This window comes from Chiloscyllium punctatum, chromosome 22 (assembly GCF_047496795.1).
Source record: "Chiloscyllium punctatum isolate Juve2018m chromosome 22, sChiPun1.3, whole genome shotgun sequence".
Classification (NCBI taxonomy): Eukaryota; Metazoa; Chordata; class Chondrichthyes; order Orectolobiformes; family Hemiscylliidae; genus Chiloscyllium; species Chiloscyllium punctatum.
The window spans coordinates 60,058,605-60,084,984 of NC_092760.1; the positions used below are offsets into that span (position 1 = coordinate 60,058,605).

Sequence of the window (26,380 nt, forward strand, 5' to 3'; positions counted from 1 at the left end):
CTTACAGATAGCTGAGATCTCCTTACAAGTTTGTTTCTCAATTTCCCTCTATTAGGGGGTCTATAATACAATCCAAATAAGGTGATCATCCCTTTCTTATTTCTCAGTTCCACTTCCCAAATCCCCCAAATGTCTTGAATATCACTTGCTATATCCCCTATCCAATAAACATTAACATATTTAACTTCTTGCATCACTAATTGTGTATTGGCCTTTCTATGACCAATCCCTGCTGTGTGCACTTCAATCTTACCTCTAACTGTAATAAAGCATCCCTACCTAACAAGTTAATTGGCGTCTCTTTAGACACTAATATTGGCAGAACTATCTCTCTACCTTCCATTTCTAATCTTACTGGAGCTGTAACTCGGTTAACTGTGATTTCCCTGAGAACCCTAAGTTTTAACAAATTTACTTGACATAGGAAGGTGACAGACATACTGTGGCTGTACACAAGTGAACATCTGCACTTTTAACCAAATAGTCAAGGGAAAGTCATTGGTGAAGCAGCTACTGTCGGCAGCAATTTCCTGGTACTCATACGATTGGCCTCCTACCATCACTTGGATCTTCCTTCGGGACTTCAGTTAGTAGAGGTTTATACCCAGATCCCAGACTTTAATACAACAACCTTTTCATTCCACATTTGGTCAAATGCTACCTTGATTCTCATCTCATTTTTGCACTTTCCTCTATTTTTGGACCAAGGCTGTAATGAGATCTAGATTGGAATGGACAGACTTACCTGGAATATTTTCCACTTTGTTAGATAGATGCAGCAGCGGACTTGGCTGGAATACAGATTGCCAGCATGACATCCAGGTGTAGAAATGTTCTTCTTTCCCTCAACAGGATAATTTTTATGAAATACCAAAAATGAAACAACATTTATATCATACAAGTGCTGATTGGTACAGGAGTTACTTTGCAGAACGCACAAATAACAGATGACTAATAGTTAGCTGCCTTCATATCCTTCCTGAAACGACATGGCCAGAATTGAACACAATGGTCTACCACTTTTTCCCTTTTCAAGCATTTATTTCAATCTCTTTGAAAACTACTATTAAATCTGATTCCATCATCCTTTCAGGCAGCACATTTCAAGATCATCATAACTTGTTAGAAAACAAAATTTCATCAGCCCAGTTTCTTTTCGTGGATAATTACCTTAAATTTGTGCACTCTGGTTATTAGTATTTTTGACAAAAGAAAATATGAGAAGACACCACAAATTATTTAAGCCTGGAATCTGTCCCCAGTCAATCACGGTCACGGGACTCAAAGCAATTCTGTCTTCAAATAGGAGGGTTTTGATTTCTTTGTGATGTCTTGTTATAAAATGTAGAGGCTTGAAACAGACTTAACAGTGATGCATTCTGCAGTCAAACAGCCAACCAAAAGTATCCAAGCGCAAACACCATAAAACAATTTGGATATGTATTGTAGCAATTATCAAGTAGTTAAAGAAAATAGTTTTTTCATTAAAAGACTTTCTTGACTGAAAAGCGTGAAAACAGCATTTTTACATTTAAGTTGATAAACATAAATACTCCCCAATCTGGTCCCTTATTGAAACATACAAAATTCTTAGGCGCTTTGACCATTTCCTCTTGAGTCTAGAACCAAAGAACACAATCTCAGATTAGGCAGTCATCCATTTAAAACAGAGACAAAAAAAAATTCATCTCTGAGATTAATTATGCTGTGAAATTTCCTTTAACACAGAAAGCTGCAGTGGCTGCATCATTAATTACGTTCAAGGCTGAGATAGGTTTTTACTCAGCAAGAGAATTTATAGTTATGGGGAAAAAGCAGGAAAATGAAGTTGAGGATTATCAGACCAGCTGTGATCTTATAGAATGGAGTGGCAGAGTTGAGCCAAATGGCTTACTTCTGCTCCTTATTCAATGATTATTCTCTAAAAAGATGGCATGGTCTTCCCAGTGTTCCTACTGAAATTTGGCCCTCAACCAACATCAAAATAGATTACAGTATCTGGTAACATCTCATTGTTACTTGTGTAAATTGGATGAGTTTCCTATATTACAAACATGACTATACTTCAAAAGTATTTGATTGCCAGTAAAACAGTTTGCAACATCCAGGGGTTGTAAAATGCATTATAGAAATGTGTTTGTTTCTAAAAGATATCAATGAACCAGTTGTGTTTCCCAATTCAACAGTTTCAATGAGATCAGCTTTTTATCCTTTGGATTAAACACGTCAGTCAACAAGGGATACTAGCTCATGGTGCATTCCCCAGCCATTATTACTTTCAAAATGATCTCACAATCATCTATAATTCCTGGCTGTTCAAAAACAAGTTATGCTTTTTAGAAAAGAAGTTCAGCTCCACCAGCAGAATATTTCAAACCATTCCTCTAATGTGTCACTGAAAAGCTGATGCAGCTTGGATGTGATTAAATGCTTGGATGTATCAAGTTGCATCACAACAGAAAGGGTTCTCCAATGACCTTCACTTAGTGCTGAAAATAGTGTGGCAAAACCTGGGACAGTACCTAGTCAGCACTCAAACTCAAAGAGAGGCAGTCGCAGACAAAATCCAGGCATTAAAATGGGAATTTGCTGCAATGCACTGCATGCACTGAAAGTCTCTAATTAACAATTTGGGAAATTCAAATGTCTACTTTGGACAAATTTTATTATGAATTAGAGGGCAAAAATTTAGCACTAGCAAGCTCTGTAATTATGTTTACTCAATGAATAGTGGATAAATTGAGGCGGGGGGGGGGGGGGCATGAATGGCTAGTAAATGGCTACATTCCATTGTAGGTTTTGAAACTCTAAAATATTTGAGGATAAAACAGGGACATCAGACAAAATTTGCTAACACTCATCAAGCATCTGGCTACCTGCACTAATGTCTCATCGTGCGACTCATTCTCACGAATCGCTCTTGTGAAGTGCCTTGGGATATCTTGTCTTAATGGCATGACCATAAATGCAAGTTTCTCTTTTTGTAAACCAATCTACATTACTCCAGTTCCACATTACCACCACTGCCTACAAGAAACTCAACTGCACTAAACTGTTATAAAGCAACAGATCAAGGTAGCTCACCACCAACTTCTCAGGGAAACCAGAAATAAGCAGTACAGACTGCCAGCCTTCTCAGCAATCTCTTCATCCAAAGACTGAACAGAATTTTTTAAAAAAACGATGGATCAGAATAGACACAAAGAATTGTGAACTATTTCTGGGTAAATAACTGTTAGAAACTGAAATCAACACTTTTGACATTTAACTCAAATCACTCCTTAATAAAGAATAAACTTAGTTCATGTTGAAAATTCTACTTAAAGTTTGTTTTCACACACAGTGACTAAATCCTAAACAGTTAGCGATGAATCTGTCAGGAAAATTATTTGAAGTAAAAATATTAAATTCCTCAATTGCGAATTCGCTACAGCATCCAAGTGGAAATAGGAAACCAAATTCCAAGACTGTTAAAATTGTTTGAAAAGTATTGGTATCTTGTTAAGGATAATTCGCTCAGAGCTGTTTAATCACATTATTATTGAAGTCCCTTGTTCCTAGTTGACTGCAATGTATTCTGCTAATGTGACACACTCAGGGACTGAAAGCTTGCTAAGAAAGGCCTTTTTAAAAAAGAATGCACATAAATAAACTCAAATGACCCAAAACCTCATCACTCCGTGTTGGTAAATCTGCAAACAGATACAACAGAACTTTCAGCTTCTGAAGGCAAGTCAATTAATGCGGTTATTTCTCATAGTTCATTTAGTCAACACCCAGGTTTAGGCATTGTGTTGCACCATCTCTAAAGTTTTTTAAAAAAACATTCCACTTATCAAAAACTATACACAGTAGATTCCAGAAATGAAAATAAAGATATTGCACAGCCTAAGCAGGGATCTTCTGCAGGGATTTGAATGCGATCAATTAGGCATAGGTAATAACTAATTTATTACTGTTGGCTAAGGCAAGCAATCAACCCAATGGTCTAGGATTACTTAATAGATCTCCACTGATTGTGGGATTGTTCCCAAATACATATGTCAAGTGACATTCTTCACCTAGACAATGTGTTGCTGAACCATTCAGTCACAACTGATTCTGATCCTGTCCTTACCCAGTGGTCAGGAACAGAATCTTGGACCAGTTTCTTGTTTTCCTGCCTGATCAGTGAGCACTAATCTCAAACACAGAAAGCACTGAGTTCAACTGTCTCTGGACAAGTCAGGAACACCCCCTGCAGTGTTAGGCATCAGGTACACAGTATTTTTTAATAGAGTTAAAAAGAATCTATCTTCAATGAAATGAGATAAAAATATATATTAAATAAATAAACAAAAAGAGAGCCTGATTAGATGTTTCTCTCCTTGAACTCTCCATCAGAAGATGGAACATTCATTCTCATTTCATTTGAATTTGAATGTGAATGTGAAAAGTTCAAAAATATAATGCATACTCAAAACAAGTTAACTTCCACGTTGTGTGCAGAGAAAGTGTTGTCAATGGCTCTGAAGCTTCAGTAATCAAATGATCACAAGGATAATTCAAAGTTTAGTCCCTTGTCTAGTTCCAGATAAATTCTCAAAGTTGGATTTTCTAAAGCAAAATATTGCTTTGATTTTATATCTCTTTAAAATAGTCTTTTGTTTAAGCAATATGAAAAAGGTTTGCAAATGTACTAATACAGTTAAACAGACTGATCCTGTTTGCTTTAAAAAGATGGAAAATTGTGAAAACAAAACTTCCACGAGGCAAATGTAAACATTCTGTGATGTGGACAATACAATCAATTGCCATTAATAAGGCAATGTCAAAGACAAAAATGAATGCCAGACAGAGGAGTGGAAATGGGCACAGAGTAGAATATTGAGGTAGTTAGTACAGAATCCCAAACCGAACCAGTCAAATAGCCAAGGTAGCGAGGACGCACAGAATTTAGATCTAGAATAACAATGAGTTTGAGCCTTAAGGATAAAATTGTTGTGTTAGGCTTGGAGAACCAGTGCATGTTGGCAGGAGCTAAACCAATTGGCATATTGGGAATAGGCAGGGAGGTGAAAGGAGTAGAATTCAGGACCAGTTGAAAGTTTATGGTAAATACTGTTGGCAAAACAAACAATTTCATTTGTTTTGTCAATTTGAAATACAAAATTGGCAATTTATTGATCAGTATTTTGAGAATAACCATGAATTTGAGCAATTATCAATGTGTACTGTATTTTTTTCTCTCCACTAACACTGCCAGAACTGATTATTTACAGAATTTTCTGGTTTTATTTCAGATTTGCATCATCTGTAGTACTTCGCTTTAGTTAAGTAATGCCCTTCAGGAAAGGGGAACTTATCATCCTATTCTTAACCAGAACCTACAGGCAAGTCCAGTCCCATACAATATGCATGACAAGCCACTTTGTTGCCAGGGCAATTAGGGTGGGGTCTAAATAATGACGGCATGCCGAGACAATAAAATAAATTGCTATATTCAGGTAACATGGTAAGGGTGGCAGAAATCTGGAAATTCTCTCTCCCAATAGACTGTGGAAATTGTGCAATAATTGGAGACTTCAGGATTGAGATTAATTCAGTGTTGTTGAATAAGGGCCTCAAGTGATATGAAGCAATGAAGTGTAAATGGAGTTGAAATCCAGGCCTGACATGATGACAGTACAGGTTCAAGGGGCTAAATACTCCTGCGTAACAGGCTCAAGGGGATCGATGATCTCCTCATGTTTTGGTGGAACAGGACCCAGTGAGTGAACAGCCTGCTCCTGCTCCCTCGTGACAAGCCTTATGACAATAATGTCCTTCACCCTCTCCTGTGTTTCAGACTTGAGGAGCTGAATAGTCTCCTATTGTTCTTACTGTTACCAAAATCTGAAGTCCCAGGACAATGTTCTAGTTTGCGAGAACCACAGATAGCTAAAAGACTGACCAATTCAATTAATCAGGTTAAGTATTTCAGCAAGAGGTTTCTATGCATTATTGTTGTAATCTTAGTTGGGTTGTTTAAGCACAAGGAAAACAGAAATAATAAACCCAACATACCATTTACAATGCATTTTATCATCACAAACCTATAATTATTCATATTGGGGAGAGGAAAAAAACACTCCATTTCTCTAACAAATGAATTATTTGAATATTATTTACAGCAATAAAAGATGCAAATATGGCTTTTAAATTATAACTTATGACAAGCAGTTCAGAGCGCTGATGATCTTTTGCAGATTTTGATAAGCCAAAATGTTATGATTTAACCAGAAACAAGTAACCTAAAAATAGACTGTTTGAAAAAAGTGGATAATGTTTTATAAACCCGAATTATTTAGACTTTTACCTTGTATCAGGCACAATCAGACTGACTAAACAGAGCTTCAAGTATTCAATTGATCTTAAGTAAAGGAACATTATGCTAAAGGCAAACAATGTCTATAAATCGGATTCATGGCAGGAAAGACAGTCACAGTGTGAAATTGTGTTCTATTGTACAAAGGAAAAGATAATGGGCAGGAAGGTTCCAGTTGAAGATCTTCTGGCCTCTTTTTTCTTTCTTTCTCCAGGCGCATTTATACATTGACTGACGATACCATGAAATATAAAGTGTCTTGGTGCTGCAGTCAACATTGCCCTGTTAGAATTGGTCTCGGAGTGTTCTCCACATTCACAGGAGAAACTGTACAATGAACCAAAGAGGGTATTGTCTTTGCAGGTTTCACACAATTCAGCTTGCTTCTGGCTTCACTTCTGTTTCTTTGCTGCTTTCTCCTTCTGCTCCTTTCTTGTATTTCCTGATGTGTTTGTATTTCTCCACATAACCTTTCACAAGGTTAGCAACTTTAACTGGATTAATTTCGCCACTTTTGCTGTGGCAGATCTGTAGCATAATATTATCAAAAAGACATACTTTGTGTTAAAACAGTCTTTCCATTTGGAACATGTACAAACCATGCTTTTTTCTGTTGCACTAGTTTGTCTTTATTTTGGGTGCATCGCCTTAGCTTGGTTGACAGCACTCTCAATTAAGAAACAAATTTGTGATTCAGGCCTCACTTCAGGGATTCAACCCATAATCTAGAATCATGCATACATACTTGTTTCATTGTATGGAATTAAATACTGCTGAAAAAGAACACATTTTGTCACAAGGTTTCCACTTTGCACCGACCAAGGCATCCACAAAAATACAAGTGTAAAGAGGAACAACATTTTATACCATATAAGAAAGTGCTGATCAGTTAGCTGGTCAACTCTGGTAGAGGTGTTGCCATTCTGAACATACCAGTTAGATGATAACTGGTAGTTAGTTAACTACTAAGCTTTGTTTCAATTTAAACCAGCCAAATTGACTGATTAGTTGAAGCATTGCCATGAACACCAAACCTGAAAATGGCTGCTATCTAGTTTGTTAGGTTGAAACTGGTGCTGCACGTTTACATGTTATTCCTGCCTGCAAAGAACAGAACTCTGTGAATTAGGCTATGTAGCTTCCATTACGCTTCCAAACCCCATTGACAATCAAAGCCGAATGCTTACAACATTTAGCATTGTTTTGCATGAAAAGTTGCAGCCTTATGCATGAAGTTGTATGTCACACATCAGGAGTTTGAGTGACATACAACAACAGGTAATTTGAGAAGGGCAAGTTTTGTGTTGCAAAACACCTTTGATGCCCCCTATTCCAACATCAGGCTTCCATGGTGAGCAAATGGTTCAGGCTCTATTTACAAGGTTGCTAGTAAAACCAATCTTTTGTGTAGGCTGTTACTTATAGTCCTGAAAAATGCCCAGTCTTATCCATGTTACCTTGGAAGGATATGATATCACAAAAATCTGAGCAGCAGATGCAGCTAGCTTTTGTATGCTACTCCTATGCAGTAGGAACAAGAGTGATTTTTGTCATTTATAGTAATTTGGCCATTAAGCCAAAAAGTCACTGCCAATCACACAAATGAGTAATGTGGTATACTTCATTGTTACATTATATATTTGTAGATCCCAAAGACCAGAAAATCATCTCAAACAGCATGTTCTTTCAGCTTTTTATAACACACAATGTACTGAGTGTGATTCAACAATTGGGTAATACGTGCGAAGAATTATGCTGGCCACCAATTTTAAATTACACTATACTGACAGTCAGGCTCACAGCTTGGTACACATGCAAATATTGGAAGCCATACGTACTAATACACAGGGTCCTGTTCTTTGTAGATTGGATGAATACATATACATATTGCATCTGTTTCAACGTAAAACAAGTGGCAGCCATTCTCTGGTTCATTCCTCAGGGCAATGCCTTGACCAATCAGAGTCAACCTGTCTGGTTTAAGTTTAAACAAAAATTCACAGTTAACTACCATTCACCATCCAATTGGTGCATTCTCCATGGCAATATTTCTACCAATCAGAATACACTTTCCAATTTATCAGCACTCTCTTCCCATACAGCATAAAATATTGTTCTCCTTTACACTGGTATCCTTGATAACATCCTGAGTACAACTTCACCAAAATGAGTCATTTTCAGCAATAATCTAGACTGTTGGTGCATTACCAAGGAACTGTTGTCTTTTGGATAGATTGTTAAAGCAAGATTGTCTGCTCCTGCTTATATTGAGTAAATGATCCTGTAGCAGTCAGTATTCCCTTGCTGCTGTTGACAAGATTTTACCTCACCTGATATCACACATTAACTGGCCATTCCCTGAATTTGCGGTTGAATGGGGCCTTGCTGTGTGTAAATTGCCTGTCAGGTCATCCTGCACAGCAACCATCATACTGGCTCAGAAGTAACTCATTGGTTGAACTTGATTGCACAAGTGGAATGAAGGACAAGAGTAGCAAGACTGGGGCACATAATTCATTAACTCACCATCCTAGCTCCTTTGAGAAAGTATTTGTGGGCACGTTTGAACTGTTGCAGCTTTTATACAATTGAGTATTCCCAAAATTGTGCCTTACTAACTTGATTGAGTTTTTTGAAGAGTTGACAAAGACTATCGAAGATGACAGATCGGTAGACATTATCTATATGAATTTCAGCAAGGTGTTCGACAAGGTTCCATATGATAGATTGGTTAGCAAGGTTAGATCATATGGGATCCAGGGAGAGCTAGCCAACTGGATACAAAATTGGCTTGAAGGTAAGGGACAGAGGGTTGTTTTTCAGACTGGAGGCCTGTGACCAGCGATGTACCGCAAGGATCAGTGCTGGGTCCACTGCTTTTTGTCAATTATAAATGATTTGGAGGTATGTTTGGCAAGTTTGCAAATGACACCAAAATTGGTGGTATAGTGGACAGTGAAGGTTATCTCAAGAGTACAAAAGGACCTTAATCAGATGGGCCAATGGTCGGACGAATGGCAGATGGAATTTAATTTAAGATAAATGTGAGGTGCTAAATTTTGGTAAGGCAAACTGGGGAGGACTGTTCATGGTAGGACCCTGGAGAATTTTGATGAACAAGGGGTGCAGGTACATAGTTTGTGAAGAAGGCATGTGACATGCATGCCTTCATTGTCAGTGCATTGAATATAAGAATTGGGATGTCATGTTGCAGCTATACAGGACATCGGTGAGGCCACTTTTAGTAAACTGCTTTCAGTCCTAGTATCCCTGCTATGGGAAAGATGTTGTTAAACTTGAAAGAGTTCAGAAAAGATTTACATGGATGTTGCTGGGATTGCAGAGTTTAACAGTCAATCCCTCTACACCTCCATCCGCCATGACCAGGGCCTCCAAGCCCACTGTTTCTTCCTCTCCAGACATCCTCACCAGTACCCTTCCACTGACACACTCAATCGTTTGGCTGAACTGGTCCTCACCCTTAACAATTTCTCCTTTGAATCCTGCCACTTCCTCCATATGAAAGGGGTAGCCATGGGCACCTTCATGGGCCCCAGCTATGCCTGTCTCTTCATCGGCTACATAGAACAGTCTATCTTCTGCAGTTATCACTCCCTACCTCTTCCTCCGCTACACTGATGATTGCATCGGCACAGCCTCATGCTCCTGCGAGAAGGTTGAGCTGTTCATCAACTTCATCAATACATTCCATCCTGACCTTAAATTCACCTGGACCATTTCTGACACCTCCCTTCCCTTCCTGGACCTCCCCATCTCCATCAATGACGACCGACTTAACGCTGACACTTTTTTTAAGTAACCCACCGACTCCCACAGATACCTGGATTACACCTCTTCCCACCCTACCTCCTGCAAAAATGCTATCCCAATTCCTCCACCTCCACTGTATCTGCTCCCAGGAGGACCAGTTCCACCACAGAACACACCAGATGTCCTCCTCCTTTAAAGACCGTCATTTCCCTTCTGACGTGGTTGAAGATGTCCTTCATCGCATCTCATCTACGTCCCGCACATCCACCCTCAAACCCCATCCCTCCAACCGCAACAAGGATAGAACCCCCCTGGTCCTCACCTTCCACCCCACCAAACTCTGCATAAACCGCATCATCCGCTGACATTTCTGCCACCTACAAATGGACCCCACCACCGGAGACATATTTCCCTCATCACCCCTGTCCGCTTTCCACAAAGACTGTTCCCACCGCAACTACCTGGTCAGGTCCATGCCCCTCAACAACCCACCCTCCCCTCCTGGCATGTTCCCCTGACACCACAGGAACTGCAAAACCTGCACCCAACTCTCCCCTCTCACGTCCATCCAAGGCCCCAAAGGAGCCTTCTACATCCAAAGTTTCACCTGCACATCCACAAATGTCATTTATTGCATCCGTTGGTCCCAATGCGGTCTCCTTTACATTGGGGAGACCGGAAGCATTCTCGCAGAGCGCTTTAAGGAAGATCTCCAGGACACCCACACCAATCAATCCCACTGTTCTATAGCCCAACATTTCAACGCCCCCTCCCACTCTGCCGAGGACATGGAGGTCCTGGGCCCCCTCCACCACCATTCCCTCACCACCCGACGCCTGCAGGAAGAACACCTCATCTTCCGCCTCGGAACACTTCAATCCCAGGGCATCTATGTGGACTTCACCAGTTTCCTCATTTCCCCTCCCTCCACCTTACCCCAGTTCCAACCTTCCAGCTCAGCACCATCCAGCCTTCCTTCCCACCTATCCGCTCCACCCTCCTCTCCGACCTATCACCTTCATCCCCACCTCTACCCACCTACTGCACTCTTAGCTACCTTCTCCCCAGCCCCGCCCCAGCCCCCCTCCCATTTATCTCCCTACCCCAGAGGCTCCCTGCTTCATTCCTGATGAAGGGCTATGGCCCAAAACATTGATTTTCCTGCTCCTCGGATGCTGCCTGACCTGCTGTGCTTTTCCAGCACCACTTTAATCTTGCAAAGTTTGAGCCAAAGGGAGAGGCTGAATAGGCTGGGGCTATTTTCCCTGGAGCATTGGAGGCTAAGGGGTGACCTTATAGAGGTTTATAAAATGTTCTCAAGCATGGATAGAGTTAATAGATAAGACCAAGGGTGGGGGAGTTGAAAACTGGAGGGAATAGCTTTAAGGTGCGAGGGGTAAGACTTAGAAGGGTCCCTGAGGGGCAACCTTTTCACGCAGAGGATAGTGCATGTATGGAACGAGCTGCCAGAGGAAGTGGTGGAGGCGGACACCATTACAACATTTACAAGGGTCCTGGATGGGTACATGAATAAGATGGTTTTAGAGAAATATGGGCCAACTGTTGCAAATGGACTAGATCAGTTTGGGATATGTGGTCAGCACAGACAAGTTGGACCAAAGGGTTTGTTTCAGTGTTGTATAACTCTACGACTCTGAGTGAATATGAAGTCACTAAGGAGAACATTTCTGAGTGAACCATCACTTTGATGGTAGGACTGCAGTCACATTAGGCCAGGTATGGGGCATATTTCCTTTCTTAAAGGATTTTAATAAATCAAAAAGGTTTGTGCATCAATGTGACAAGGTCATGGTTACTTCTACTGCCTCCAGCTTTTTATCTTCAAAATCTCAGGCTGCTGGTGGGATTTAAACTCTATTCTTCTAGATTATTAGCACTGCTATCAGATTAGACTGCATACTGAACAACCTCCACAGTTCATTTTCTTAACATCAATTAGATTTTTTTTCTTAAAAGTGGCTAGATTCAAGACTTAAAAGGCTATTTCCATTTAAACTTAGCCTTTCGATAGCATCTTGCTGCCACTTGGTTGCAAGGTTCTTTTTTAAAATTCACTCTATGTTCATACCTTTTGCACTGCTTTCCGTAGAATCTCTTTGTACTCTTCTTTGGTGATCTCTTTACTCTGGTAATAGGGTTTTAGTGCTAATTTGGCTTCTTCAACCGCCCTCTCTTGCACATGAAGTTTCTTTATATACTGAAATATAAAGGAACAAGTTCCATAACCATTTCCTTTTTAACTGACTTTAAAATTTCAGTATAGTCACTATGTAATGGAGCCTTAAGCGTAACTATTTACGGTCAATACAAGTCTCCTCCACTGTATTTGCTTCACTTACATGCATTAAAAACATCTTGCTATTCCCTTTTCCCTCATGCATTTTATTCAACTTCTCATTAAATTAATCTATGCTACCTGAATCAAGCCTTGTGGTACAGTTCCACACTTGTACAACTCTTTGGGTAAAGAATACTTTAATGAGTTGGTGACTGAGTCAGTAACACATGTACCTCTCACTCACAAAATTTCAGGCTCAGGTGCCACTCTAGGGTAAGAGCACAAAAATCACACAAACACCTCTATGCATTACTAAAGAACACTGCATTTAGAGTAGATTTTTCACATGAGATGCTGTAACAAGATCTTGTCTGCCTTTGGGTGAGCACAAAACAAGTTGGAGGGGTTGAATGTTTATCCCTTAATTAACATCATTAAAACAGATTACTTATACTGTGTACTTCTTGCATAATAACTATCACATTTAGAATAGATTAATTCCCTAAAATGTGGAAACAGGGCCTTCAGCCCAAACAGTCCACACCGACCCTCCGAAGAGTAACCCACGCAGATCCATTTCCCTCTGACTAATGCACCTAACCCTACGGGCAATTTAGCATGGCCAATTCACCTGACCTGCACATCTTTGGATGTGGGCAGAAATCGGAGCACCCGGAGGAAACCCACGCAGACACAGGGAGAATATGCAAATTCCACACAGACCGTTGCCCAAACCTGGGACCCTGGTGCTGTGAGGCAGCAGTGCTAACCCTTGAGCCACTGTGCAGCCCGTTCCTACATTAAAGTGATTAATTTCACTTCAAAAAGTACTTTATCACCTATAAACCATTTAGCAATGTCCAGTTGTTATGAAATGTGATATACAAAATGCAAGGCCTCCTTTCTTCATTTTATCTTGAAAAGTTATCAAAATGTTTGACTTTGCATCTCAATGTACTCAGAAATCTGTGTGTCAAACAGCCATTAATTACTGTTCCAAACAGATATCCAATGGGCTCAAAATATTACACTGTTTCTCTCTTCACAGATGATATCAGAACTGAGTTTCTCCAGGACTTAGTTTTTATTCAGAACTCCAACATTCGGGGACTCTGCTTTCAATTAATTATTAGAATTTACTTAACTTCTTTAAAAAACCGTGAAGTTTCTTCGATGAGTGTAAAACTGGGATCAGTTACATCATAATTTGATCAGAGCACTTCTGTCCCTGGAGATACCTCATGTGAAAGAGGTCAACATCTTTGAGATGGTGCAAAATAGATTCACTACAATGATGTTAGTGTCGAGAGATTTCAGTTATGTAGGCAGACTGTCCAGAATGGCTAAGGAAAATTTATAGAGATGTTCAAAACCATGAATATTGAGAAGCTCTCCAACAGAAGGTTCACTTCCACTGACTATAGAGAATTATGGATTTCAAGTGATTGGCAAAAGAACCAAGCAGCAATGATAGTAACATTTTGTTAGATGTTGAAATTGCTATAATTTGGACTGCATTGCCCGAGAATAGTGGAAGCAGTTTCAAAAGAAATACTCAAAAAGGAACTGGTTAAACATAGAACATAGAACAATACAGCACAGAACAGGCCCTTCGGCCCACGATGTTGTGCCGAACTTCTAACCTAGATTAAGCACCCATCCATGTACCTATCCAAATGCCGCTTAAAGGTCGCAGATATTTAAAAATTACACGAATATGGGAAACAAACAGCAAATGGTTAACCATATAATAATTTGGATAGTTGTTTCAAAGGGCCAACAGATGCTCAAAGAGTTGAATGGCTTCCTCTGTGCTGTGTTACTCTATAATAGGAAGGCCTCTGTGATGCAGTGTGGCATTTATCCAAGGGACTACAAGATCAATCACCAGCATCTGAATAATTAACAATTGCAGCAAAATGTTATTCACAAATTAAAAAGGAGGCTGTAGCCATCACATCTGGTTTAAATAAAGTGCAGTGATAGATAAGGAGAGCAAGCTTATTTTGATGATCAATCATTAGATAATTTGTTGACACTAGAGCTAAAGAAACGGAGCAGCTACTAAACAGTCTAGCGACCTTATGGCTAATCACTGTAAAATGAAGCAAAGATCGGTAGGCAAAACACTGATGTCACAGATCTCGCAGGTTAGCCCTATACAAAATCTGACAGCTGGAACTCCACATGTGAAACCTTTTTTTTAAAACACTGAGTTACAAACAATTCTAGTAACACCAAGGATGATTTGTCAAACTTATAACATTCTACTTATCAGGAAAAACTGAACAGGCTGGAGCCTTTTTCTCCAAAAGCGAAGAAGCTGAGGGATGACCTGATTGAGGATCTTATGAAAGTTTTTCAGTGTTTGATAGAGAAGACACTCCACTTGTGGGGATAGAAGAACTAGGGGCCATAAGAATAAGACCACTCATAAACCTAATGGGGAATTCAGGAGAAATGTCTTTCCCGAAACTGATTAGAATGTGGAACTACTTACAACAGGAAGTGGCACAAATGTACATGGGGGAAGTTAGACAAACACGAGGGGGAAAATGGAAGGATTTGCTAATGGGGTGAGAAGAAGAGGTGGGAAGGAATTTGCGTGGAGCACTTACCAGTTGGTCCCAATGGCTCATTTCTATATTGCTCATTCAAAGTAACTCTATGCAAGTTAAACTCAAATCGGTGACATACATTTCCTCTTTCCATAATAAGTACGGCTAGGCATGAAACAAAATATTACAGGAAAAGAGAGATCAAATAAAGAATTGCAGAAATAAATAGAGTATTTAGTTTGGGAGTTACTTATAGTGCTTCAATGAAAATCACACGGTGTATAGCACGGCAGAGATGCACTAATATCCTTGGTCACTGCTGGTCAGATGTTATGAGGCTGTCTACTCCATTAAGAAAGATGAACTGAACTAAAGCTACAAATCCACCTAATCACTGAATTTGGCCTTCAAGGGAATGACAACAGATCCAGATCAATTTCTCCCAATGCAGCTATGAATGGGAATTTCCTATCAAAGTCATTATCTGTCTCAGGTCACTCATATACCATTTTGAACAACCAATCCACTAGAGCAGCACTGACAATTACCTTCTAGCTCATGGGTTACTAAAAACTAACTTCAGAGTATAAATTCAAGATGATTGTCTAACGGTGTGCAATATTTATAAAGTGTTATGGAACATAGAGTCTCACCATCTCAGTGATTGGTGATTTCAATGAAGAGTAAATCTATGTTACACATACAAGTTGGAAGATATCAACTTTCTGTTGCACTGACCATGTCACATAGCAGTTGAGCAAAGACAAATGAATCATTGATGGATATGAAAGCTGCAAACCTAGTTATCCATAATGAGGTCTAACCTTATCAGCACTATTCCAAAACATATTATTCCACCAGAATAATGCCTGGAAACCAGAGACGGAGCTTTGGTTGTTAATGACATAAACATCTGTTATACATAGACTACTTGTCCCTTAAGACAGTTTGATTAATACCTGAATTAGCCAGAGATGAAACACAGGGTTCAGTTGGGATTGTGGCCTCATAAAACTTCAAGGGATAATTGGGCATCTAATATACCAGTTATGTCTTGGATAAGTCACTAGGCAAGGAGATAACCAAACCAGTGACACAACCAATTAAGGTCAGTAGTGAGATCCAATAATCATCATCAAAAGGCTTGATAGGAGCATTGGAAGCAGGTGACACATGGTAGTGGGTCTAAATAAGGGTTAGAATTGATGCAGGGTTGGTGGACTGAAAGGCCTGTCCTTGCGCTGTATCAAATTGCATTGTACATGCAAATAAGTTTAAAAGATGCACGGAGACAAATGCACAAGGCTAATTTTCAGGATTTATGGGGAATATTTCAAAATTGTTTTGGAATAGTAACTGAATTATTGCTGTTAACTTAATCTTGAGATAATAGTTTTAGGTACTTTTTCTTAAATGGAGAGGGGTTAGGTGTCAAGCAATGTCTAATTAGATTAGGTACTGGTTCCACTGGGTTTAACTTGACTATGAGGATTCCCTTACAGACAGGTTGTTTGAAAGATCATAGAATCTTTTGGCACAGGAGGCTATTCTCTACCTCTGCCAGCACTTTGAAACAAATAGTTGTTTCCCATTCTAGTCCCAACTAATTCCCATTCTAGTCCCACTGTAACACTCTTTCCCTACAGCCTTGCTTTTTTAAATCCTTCAAATATTTATCCAATTCATTTTTGGTTATTAATTAATATCCTCCTAGCATCCTTTCAGACATCTTCCAGGATCATAACAAATCTGACTTAAAAACTATTTTCTCATATTGCCTCTGGCTTTTTAACCAATTACCTTAGCATGTGTCTTTGGATTACAGACTCCCTCCATGCTAAAACGTTGTCTACTTCATTTATGATTTTTAACACATCCCTCAAATCTCCGCTTAATCTTCTCTGCTTGGATTTGATCAATCCCAGCCTTGTCTCTCTAAACAAATGAAGGCCTCATCCTGAAATCACTCTAATAAATATCATCTGCACCCTTATCAAAGCCTCAGCATTCCAAAATGCAATGTCAGAATTGACTAGCATTCTTCAGTTGGAACCTAACCATAATTTACTAACGGTTCAGTAAAACATTTTCGCTTCTGCACTCTATTCCTATATTAATAAAACCAAGGATACCAAACGCTTTTGTACAGTTTCTTCAACTCGTTCTGCTGCTTTCAAAGAATTGTAGATTCAACCCTCAGGGTGTTTCGGTTTCTGCACTCCCCTACTTTCCAATGCTAGTTATGTAAATAAGCATTCAGAGAGTCATAGAGTCATAAAAAAACTGGTTTTGAGAACTTCTGTTATATTAACCTAATACAGCAATGTTGCACTGGAATACACATGCATTATTGGCACAAGAAAAAGGACTACTTCCAGGGTAATGCTGTCATACCACAATGTCCTACAAATTACAAACAAGCAACATGTTTCAGCCTCTCTCTAGGAGACTCAGATGGATGCATACACAAGTACGGTGACCTTGTTCATATTCTCTTACATTCTCATTTTGAGCTTTGTCTTCAGAAGATTTGTTATCGGTATCCACATTTCCTTCTATTTGCGCCACTTGCGTTTCAGCAGCCAAATTCGAAATAACCGGAGTAGGAACAGGAGCAGGGGGAGGAATAGGAACAGGGGGAGGAGCAGCAGTTTGGTAAGTGGGTTGTGGGAGTAATGGAGGCACAGCTGTGGAGCCAATCAGAGGGATATTCCCTGGCGGCACAAGATATGGAACTGTAGGCTGGCTGACTGGTGCGTAGGGAGGTGGATGCAACGGTGGGAAAGGTGGCATGAAAGGTGGCGGCATGTTGACTTGGTTAAATGCCTGCAAGGGTAAAAGAAAAAGACTTAGAAATTCACAACAGTAAAACATTTGTACCAATTAGTGCTTAATTCAAACATACATGTCATAAAGCAGTTCATACCCAAAAACTGTTAGCCATGAATCAATATGCAGCACATTTGTCAGTCATAAAGTTTTGCAACCGACTCCAAAACTAGATATTTAAGAACAAAATCAAGGCAGTAACTCCCAGAGAACTGAGCGATGTCTGCACTGTCAGAGGGGCTATGCTGAGATTGCACAAAGCTATTGGAAGGTCAATACTTAGGGACTGCCACACACTCTCAGAGGAAGTCTGAGGGAGTGCTGCGGCCCGGAGGGAAAGTACTGAAGGAGTACTCTTCAGTGCTGCACTTCACTGGTAGTCCAGGTTAGCTGCTGAAGTCCTGACGTGGGATTTGAGTCTTTACTGTTCTGGCTCACATGCAAGAGTACTATTAAATAAAGCAAATTAATGCTGGACAGTTGATGTTGGTGTAATACAAGTAAAGCAATAAAACCATAAATTCATTTGAACTCTTAAATCCACTCCAACATTCAATAAAATCATCGCTGACCTGATGCCTGATTGCAGCCTTAATTCCACTTTTGTGCCTGCCACCATAACCCTCAACTCTCACATCATCAAAAATCTGGTTAATTTAGCCTTGAATATATTCAATGACCTAGCCTCAAGCATTCAGTGCAGAAGACAATTCTAAAGCCTAACAATTTTCTGATAGAAAAAAACCCCCTCATCTCGGAGTTAAATGGGAGACCCCTTGTTTTTAAGCCCTGGAACAATAATTCTAAGCCATTTCGGTGGTGTGTTTTTTGCACCAGCTTTAACTAGTTGGAGGTTCTAGCAGGTTGAAGTTTTGTGCAATTTCTTTTGCGCTTTACTAATCATCAGAAATTGAAAAATAAATAAATTCCATTATGTGGTGAATTTTGGGTATTTGGTAGTGAAGAATAACACGATTGGTGGCTGAGGTGCAAGAGACAATTTAATTTAAGCATCTAAGTATCAGAATCCAAGCACACACCAATCACTGATGGCCATCCAACCACTTTCTAAATATGTCAAACCTAAAATCAACACAATTCCATGTTGGCTGGACACAATCCAATGCATGCTATGAACGTCACTGTTAATGGGATGTGAGCATCACTGACAAAACCAGCATTAATTGCCAAATCCTAATTGTTCATGGATGATTCGAGAATTGGTAGCATGTAAGATAGCTGGAAACTGAAGGAGGATATCACCAGGCTGGTCAGGCAAAGCTTTGACAAGTGAAATTTAGTCTAGAAAAATGTGAGATAATACATTGAGGGAGGGCTAAAAAGGAAAGGGGTCATCTTATGAATGGTAGAATCTTGGACGTACTGAAAAGCAGAGGGGCCTTAATGTGTCCACAGATACCTAAAGATAGCATGGCAGGCAGATAAGGTGGTTAAAGATGTTATATGGGATACTTGCCTTCATTGGTCGAGGCATAGAATACAACAGCAAGGAGATTATATTGGAATTGTATAACATGCTGGCTAGGACATAATTGTATGAATGCACTGTATGCAGTTTTGATCAGCATACCACCATATTGAGATGTATAAGATTGAGGAGTATGGACAGGGTGGATACGAAGCAGTTGAAGGGTCTATAATTGAGGCGGTATAATTTTAAGCTGCAAGGGCTACATCTGCATTCCACTAAGTAGATATGGAAATCTTTAAACCTAAGGAAAAAGCATATAACTGCACAAATACTGAGTGGCAGATGAGGTGGTTACTCAGTTTTTCTTGTTGCTACCAACTCGATAGGCTGAAGGGTCTCTTCCATGTCGTATGACTTTATATGAAGAACAGCAGAGAATGCCTTAATGATTAACCATAAGAAAGAAATGAGAGTATGAGAAGCTAGTTAGAAATGTGAAAATGGATAACAAGATTTTCAACAGGCATCTAAAAAGGAAATGAGTAAGTAAAGTCAAGGTTATCCTATAGTGAGAATGGGGAGTTAATAGCACATAACAAAAGAAATAGCAGACAAAATTTAGAAAAAAAATTGCTTTTGTCTTCACATTACAGGATGCAAAAATACATTCTGATAATAGTTGTTAAGTCAGGAGGTAGAGAGGAACTTCGCGAAATTACATTTATTAGGAAAGCAGTATTAAGCTTTAATGGAGTTATAGGCTGGGGAGTAGCAAATATAACTCTTATATTCAAGGAGGCAGGGAGGTAAGAAGTAGGAAACTATAGGTCACTTAGATTAGATTAGATTAGATTAGATTACTTACAGTGTGGAAACAGGCCCTTCGGCCCAACAAGTCCACACCGCCCCGCCGAAGCGTAACCCACCCATACCCCTACATCTACATTTACCCCTTACCTAACACTATGGGCAATTTAGCATGGCCAATTCACCTGGCCTGCACATCTTCGGACTGTGGGAGGAAACCGGAGCACCCGGAGGAAACCCACGCAGACACGGGGAGAACGTGCAAACTCCACACAGTCAGTCGCCTGAGGTGGGAATTGAACCCGGGTCTCAGGCGCTGTGAGGCAGCAGTGCTAACCACTGTGCCACCGTGCTTGAAATATGTTGTGGAAAGCATCTTAGGACTATTTATTAAAGAGGTTAAGGCTGAGCACTTTCAAAAAAATAAACTAAACAGGAAATAAGAAGAAAAGCAGAGTTCAGCTACCGAAGCAATAAGGGGAAAGATGATGAAATATGAGGGAGGATAAGCTAGCAAGCAATATAAAAGGAGGATGCAATAGTTTTTAGATATTTAAAAGATAAGAAAGAGACAAGAGTGGACACTGGACAACTGGAAATTGAGGCTGGAATAGTAGTAATGAGGAACAAAGAAACAGCAGAGGAACTGAATGGGTGCTTTGCATCATGGAAGAAGACACCAGAGTCTATATTAGATTGGTGCTGGAAAAGCACAGCAGTTCAGGCAGCATCCAAGGAGCAGTAAAATCGACGTTTTGGGCAAAAGCCCTTCATCAGGAATACAGGCAGAGTGCCTGAAGGGTGGAGAGATAAATGAGAGGAGGGTGGGGGTGGGGAGAAAGTAGCATAGAGTACAATAGGTGAGTGGGGAAGGGGATGAAGGTTATAGGTCGGCCGGGGGGGGGGGGTGGAATGGATAGGTGGAAAAGATGATAGGCAGGTAGGACAAGTCATGGGGTCAGTGCTGAGCTGGAAGTTTGGAACTGGGGTGAGGTGAGGAAGGGGAAATGAAGAAACTGTTGAAGTCCACATTGATGCCCTGGGGTTGAAGTGTTCCGAGGCGGAAGATGAGGCGTTCTTCCTCCAGGTGTCTGATGGTGAGGGAGCGGCGAAGGAGGCCCAGGACCTCCATGTCCTCGGCAGAGTGGGAGGGGGAAGTTGAAATGTTGGGCCATAGGGCGGTGTGGTTGATTGGTGCGGGTGTCCCAGAGATGGTCCCTAAAGTGCTGTGCTAGGAGGCGTCCAGTCTCCCCAGTGTAGAGGAGACCGCATCGGGAGCAACGGATACAATAAATGATATTGATGAATGTGCAGGTAAAACGTTGATGAATGTGGAAGGCTCCTTTAGGGCCTTGGATGGAGGTGAGAGAGGAGGTGTCAGCGCAGGTTTTACAATTCTTGCGGTGGCAGGGGAAGGTGCCAGGAAGAGAGGGTGGGTTGTAGGGGGGCGTGGACCTGACCAGGTAGTCACGGAGGGAACGGTCTTTGCGGAAGGCAGAAAGGGGTGGGGCGGGAAATATATCCCTGGTGGTGGGGTCTTTTTGGAGGTGGCAGGAATGTCAGCGGATGATTTGGTTTATGCGAAGGTTGGTAGGGTGAAAGGTGAGCACCAGGGGCATTCTGTCCTTGTTACGGTTGGAGGGGTGGGGTCTGGGGGCGGAGGTGTGGGATGTGGGCGAGATGCATTGGAGGGCATCTTTAACCACGTGGGAAGGGAAATTGCGGTCTCTAAAGGAGGCCATCTGGCGTGTTCTGTGGTGAAACTGGTCTTCCTGGGAGCAGATATGGTGGAGGCAGAGGAATTGGGAATATGGGATGGCATTTTTGCAGGAGGTAGGGTGGGAAGAGGTGTAATCCAGGTAGCTGTGGCCCAACATTTCAACTCCCCCTCCCACTCTGCCGAGGACGTGGAGGTCCTGGGCCTCCTTCACCGCCGCTCCCTCACCACCAGATGCCTGGAGGAAGAACACCTCATCTTCCGCCTCGGAACACTTCAACCCCAGGGCATCAATGTGGACTTCAACAGTTTCCTCATTTCCCCTTCCCCCACCTCACCCCAGTTCCAAACTTCCAGCTCAGCACTGACCCCATGACTTGTCCTACCTGCCTATCTTCTTTTCCACTCCACCCTCCCCCGACCTATCACCTTCATCCCCTCCCCCACTCACCTATTGTACTCTATGCTACTTTCTCCCCACCCCCATCCTCCTCTCATTTATCTCTCCATCCTTCAGACACTCTGCCTGTATTCTTGATGAAGGGCTTTTGCCCGAAACGTCGATTTTACTGGTCCGCAGATGCTGCTTGAACTGCTGTGCTTTTCCAGCACCACTCTAATCTTTTCTCTGGTTTCCAGCATCTGCAGTCATTGTTTTTTATCTAGAAGACACCAGTAGCATGCATAACTTCAAGACAATCAGAGGGTAGAGGTGAGTGTCATGGCTATCACTGAAAAGACGATGCTGGGGAAGATGAAAGGCTGAAGATGGGATAAATCACCTGGGTGGGCCACACCCCAGGGTTTTGAAGGAAATAACTGAGGAGATTGTGGAGGCATTGGTCATCTTTCTGAAATCACCAGGAGTCAGGGAGGGTCATAGAGGAATGGAAAATAGCTAAAGTAATACCCCTGTTTAAGAAGGGAAGGAGGCAGAAGGCAAGAAATGATAAGCCTGTTAGCCTGACCTTGGTCATTGATACCATTTTAAAGTCCATTATTAAAGATAAAACTGCAGAGAACTTGGAAATGCGTAACAAAACAGGGCCGAGACAGCACTGCATGATCAAGAGGAGGGCATACCTGACAAATTTGTTCGAATTCTTTGAGGAAGTAACAAGCAAGTTAGACAAAGGAGAGCTAGTGGATGTGATCTATTTGTGTTTCCAGAAGGCCTCTGACAAGATGCCACACAGCATCTGTTAAAGAAGAGCCCATGATGTTAGGGGCAAGGCAGTGGCATGGATAGAGGATTGGCTGACTGGCAGAAGGCAGATAATGAGGATAAAGGGGTGTTTTTCAGAATGGCAGCAAGTGACTAGTGGAGTTCTGCAGAGTTAAACGTTGGGACCACAGGGCATTATTGTTAAGTTTACAAATGACACAAAACATAGCTAGAGGGACAAGTAGTGTTGAGGAGGCTGGGAGGTTGCAGAAGGACTTGGACAGGCTATAGGAGTGGACAAAAAAAATTGATATATGGATTACAGTGTGTGAAAGTGTGAGGTTATACAACTTGGTCGGAAGAATAGGGAAAGGTTTTGGAATTCTGAAGCACAAAAGGACTTGGAAGTCCGGAGTTCAGGATTCTATTAAGATTAACATGCAGGTTCAGTTGGCAGTTAGGAAAGCAAACACAATGTTAGCATTCATATGGGTTGAGTGGAGGGCGAATATCTGACAGATTTGAAGTATACTGTGGGAAAATGTGAAGTTCTTCACTTTGGCAGGAAAGCTAAGCAAAATATTACCTGAATGGAGAATTCTGAAGTGAGATGGGAATCTACACATTCTAATGCACGAATTTACAAGATGTTAGTATGCAAGGTTAATGGGGATAATATTCTTTATTATAAGAGGAACTGAGTATAAGTAAGGATGCTACATTATGTTTATGCAGGACACTGGTGAGACCATATATAGCATATATAGCACCTTGTCTTTGAAGGTGATGGAAGTGAGGTAACTGAATATTTTTCAGAAGAGGAAGTTAGGTTTTTGTTTGATGATGGAATCAAATGTTATTTCGGTTTTCAAAACACCAAAAATCAGCCATGACCTCACCGAATCGCAGATTAGGTTTGAGGGGCAGAATGGCTTTCATCTGCTCCCATTTGGAATGAAAATTTAGTGTCATTTCAGGCAGTACATTCCAAATCAGAACAACTGCGTAAAAAATTCTCATTGGCCTTCGGATTGTTTGCCAATTATCTTAAATAGGTATCCTTTGGTTGATGCTATATATCCAAGGGGAACCCACATGTGTCTTCTATGATTAGACTTTCTATGACAACCTCAGACGTAACCAAATTATTCATTCGAACGGAATGAAAAAAAAATCACCTGACTGGTATTGTTTAAAGTGGACTGGCAAAATTTCAATTCAACAGTCCTTCATTCCAACTATTACAGAATCAATAATGTATTTTTTCAAGCCAAGGCCTAGAGCCAAGAAGGTTGGATGGAGTTACAGTACAGATCAGCTACGATCTCGCTGAGTGGCAGAATAAGTTTGAGGGGCCAAATGGTTTCACTGACTCCTACACCTGGAATTCCTCACAGATGAGGACAATTCACCCAGAAAGGAATTAAAATGTTCCATTATAACCACTGGAGAAGCAGAAATATGCCCGGATCCTATATGCAAAACCGAGGGATGGCACTAACCTGAGGCGGAAATAGACCAGGAAAAATTGGTGGAGGGATCATAAAATTTGCTGCTGGAGGCTGAAACATCGGCACCTGATTTGGTGGTTGACTTGTTTCTGGAGCTTTCCACATGCTTTCTTTATTAAATCTGTGCACCCTATAGGAGAACGGTGTCCCTGTATGCAAAGACAGAAGACATTTTAAATCTTGCTATATCTCAGGTGAATATAATTTTCACAATGCTTAATCTATTAATACAACATAGATTCAAATAGCCACAGTGTGATCTTAACCTTTTACAGTTGCCCAAGAATTCCAAAGTTAGCATATTTTAATATCTTCAATAGGTGTTCATGCGGAGTAATAATATCTCATCAAGTTTAGGTCCTGGACGTTAAATTTTAATTTTCTGTGCATCCAGCATTGGCAATGTCTATCCAGGAAATGTGGTGGATCTTTTTAAACCACTTAGTGCTTCCACAAGTATGCCCCTTCTCCTAATCTCACCAACTAACAGAAGTAACTTCTATGTCTAATATGTTTGTTCCTCTTAACATCCTACAAGCTTCTATCAAATTAGTCTCTAAACTTCTAAGTTCCAGGGAATAGAATCTTGGAGTTGTGGAAGCACTTGGGAGGTCTGGCAGCATTTGTACAGGGAGAAGTGGTTTCAGTGACTTCAAAATTGATGATGATGTCCATATACCCAAACTCACACTGTATAGTGAACTGGCCACTGGATCATCAACTGCTAGAGATCAATGCCTCCATTATAAGGACACCTGCAGGTAAGATATGAAGACAGTGGACACCAAACAAACTAAGAGACATCCATCAACAGCCAGGTCCTACATCAATTACCTGGAATCAGTACCTCAATACAAAGTTATTGAATATTCAGATGGCACCAGATTAAGACAGGCAGAGGAACCAAATGATGTGAACCAAAGCGAGTGTGAATTGAATAAAATATTCAACTGAGCAAAACAGTGGGTATTGAACCTTTATTGTTAAGGAGGGCAAAACACCTCATATGGGATCAGAAAAAGAATGAACTACTCAAGTTTGTGAATCAAGATGAAAGAGACTCATCTGTCTCAGTAAATGTATGCAACTAGTTTATAACTGCAATTAATTAGACACTGATCAACAATCCACAGTGCATTTTGGAAATGGTATGTACTGCTGTCACTGTGCATTGGTGGGGTAGAAACTGAATGCTTAAAGTGATGGATTGAGTGTCAATCAAACAAACCACTTCACCTTGGATGGTGTCAGGCCTCTTCACAGTGTTGCTGGAGGTGCACTTATCCAGGCAAGTGAAGGGTATTTAATCATATTCCTGAAATGTGGCTCACAGACAGACAGGCTTTGGGGAGTCAGAGGTGAGTGCTTTTTGTTGCAGAATTTCCAGCTTCGGACCTGCACTTCTAGCGATAATATTTATGTGTCTGTCCAGTTAAGATTTCAACATTGGCAATACTAATGAAAGTCATGAGGAGATGGTCATTGCCTGACAGATATATGGTGTAAATGTTATTTGCCATTTATCAGCCTAAGCCTGAATATAATCCAAGTCTTGGTGCACGAGAGCACATATGACTTCAAGTTCTGAGGAGTCATGAACAGTAATAGACAGTCAATCATGAGTGAACATCTCCACTTCTAACGTTACAGAACACAGAAAAGTACAACACAGAACAGGCCCTTCAGCCCACTACGTTGTGCCGAAGATTATTCCTAATCAAAGATAAAATAACCTAACCTACGCACTTCCTCAATTCACTGCTGTCCATGTACATGTCCAGCACTCACTTAAATGTCCCTAATGATTCTGCTTCCATGCATTCACAACTCTGTGTAACAAACCTACCTCTGACGTCTCCTCTATACCTTCCTCCCAAAGTCTTAAAACTATGATCCCTTGTGCCAGTCAACCCTGCCCTGGGGGAAAGTCTCTGGCTATTGACTC

General features: G+C 40.8%; 1 protein-coding gene across 4 annotated transcripts in view; it reads right to left on the reverse strand.

The window, feature by feature from the left end:
* Positions 1-6,284: 6,284 nt before the first annotated feature.
* Positions 6,285-26,380, reverse strand: part of phrf1 (PHD and ring finger domains 1) — a 93,562-nt gene continuing 73,466 nt past the window's right edge. For 3 of the 4 annotated variants that reach the window (XM_072592438.1, XM_072592440.1, XM_072592439.1), the window contains 4 exons: positions 24,427-24,584; positions 17,474-17,800; positions 12,207-12,335; positions 6,285-6,874 (listed from right to left, as the gene is read on the reverse strand). In XM_072592438.1, coding sequence (XP_072448539.1) covers positions 6,722-6,874; positions 12,207-12,335; positions 17,474-17,800; positions 24,427-24,584 — 767 coding nt within the window. In that variant the 3' untranslated portion in view covers positions 6,285-6,721. Of the gene's footprint in view, positions 6,875-8,184; positions 8,321-12,206; positions 12,336-17,473; positions 17,801-24,426; positions 24,585-26,380 lie in introns of all 4 variants that reach the window. The other variant, XR_011963737.1, reaches the window with a different exon arrangement.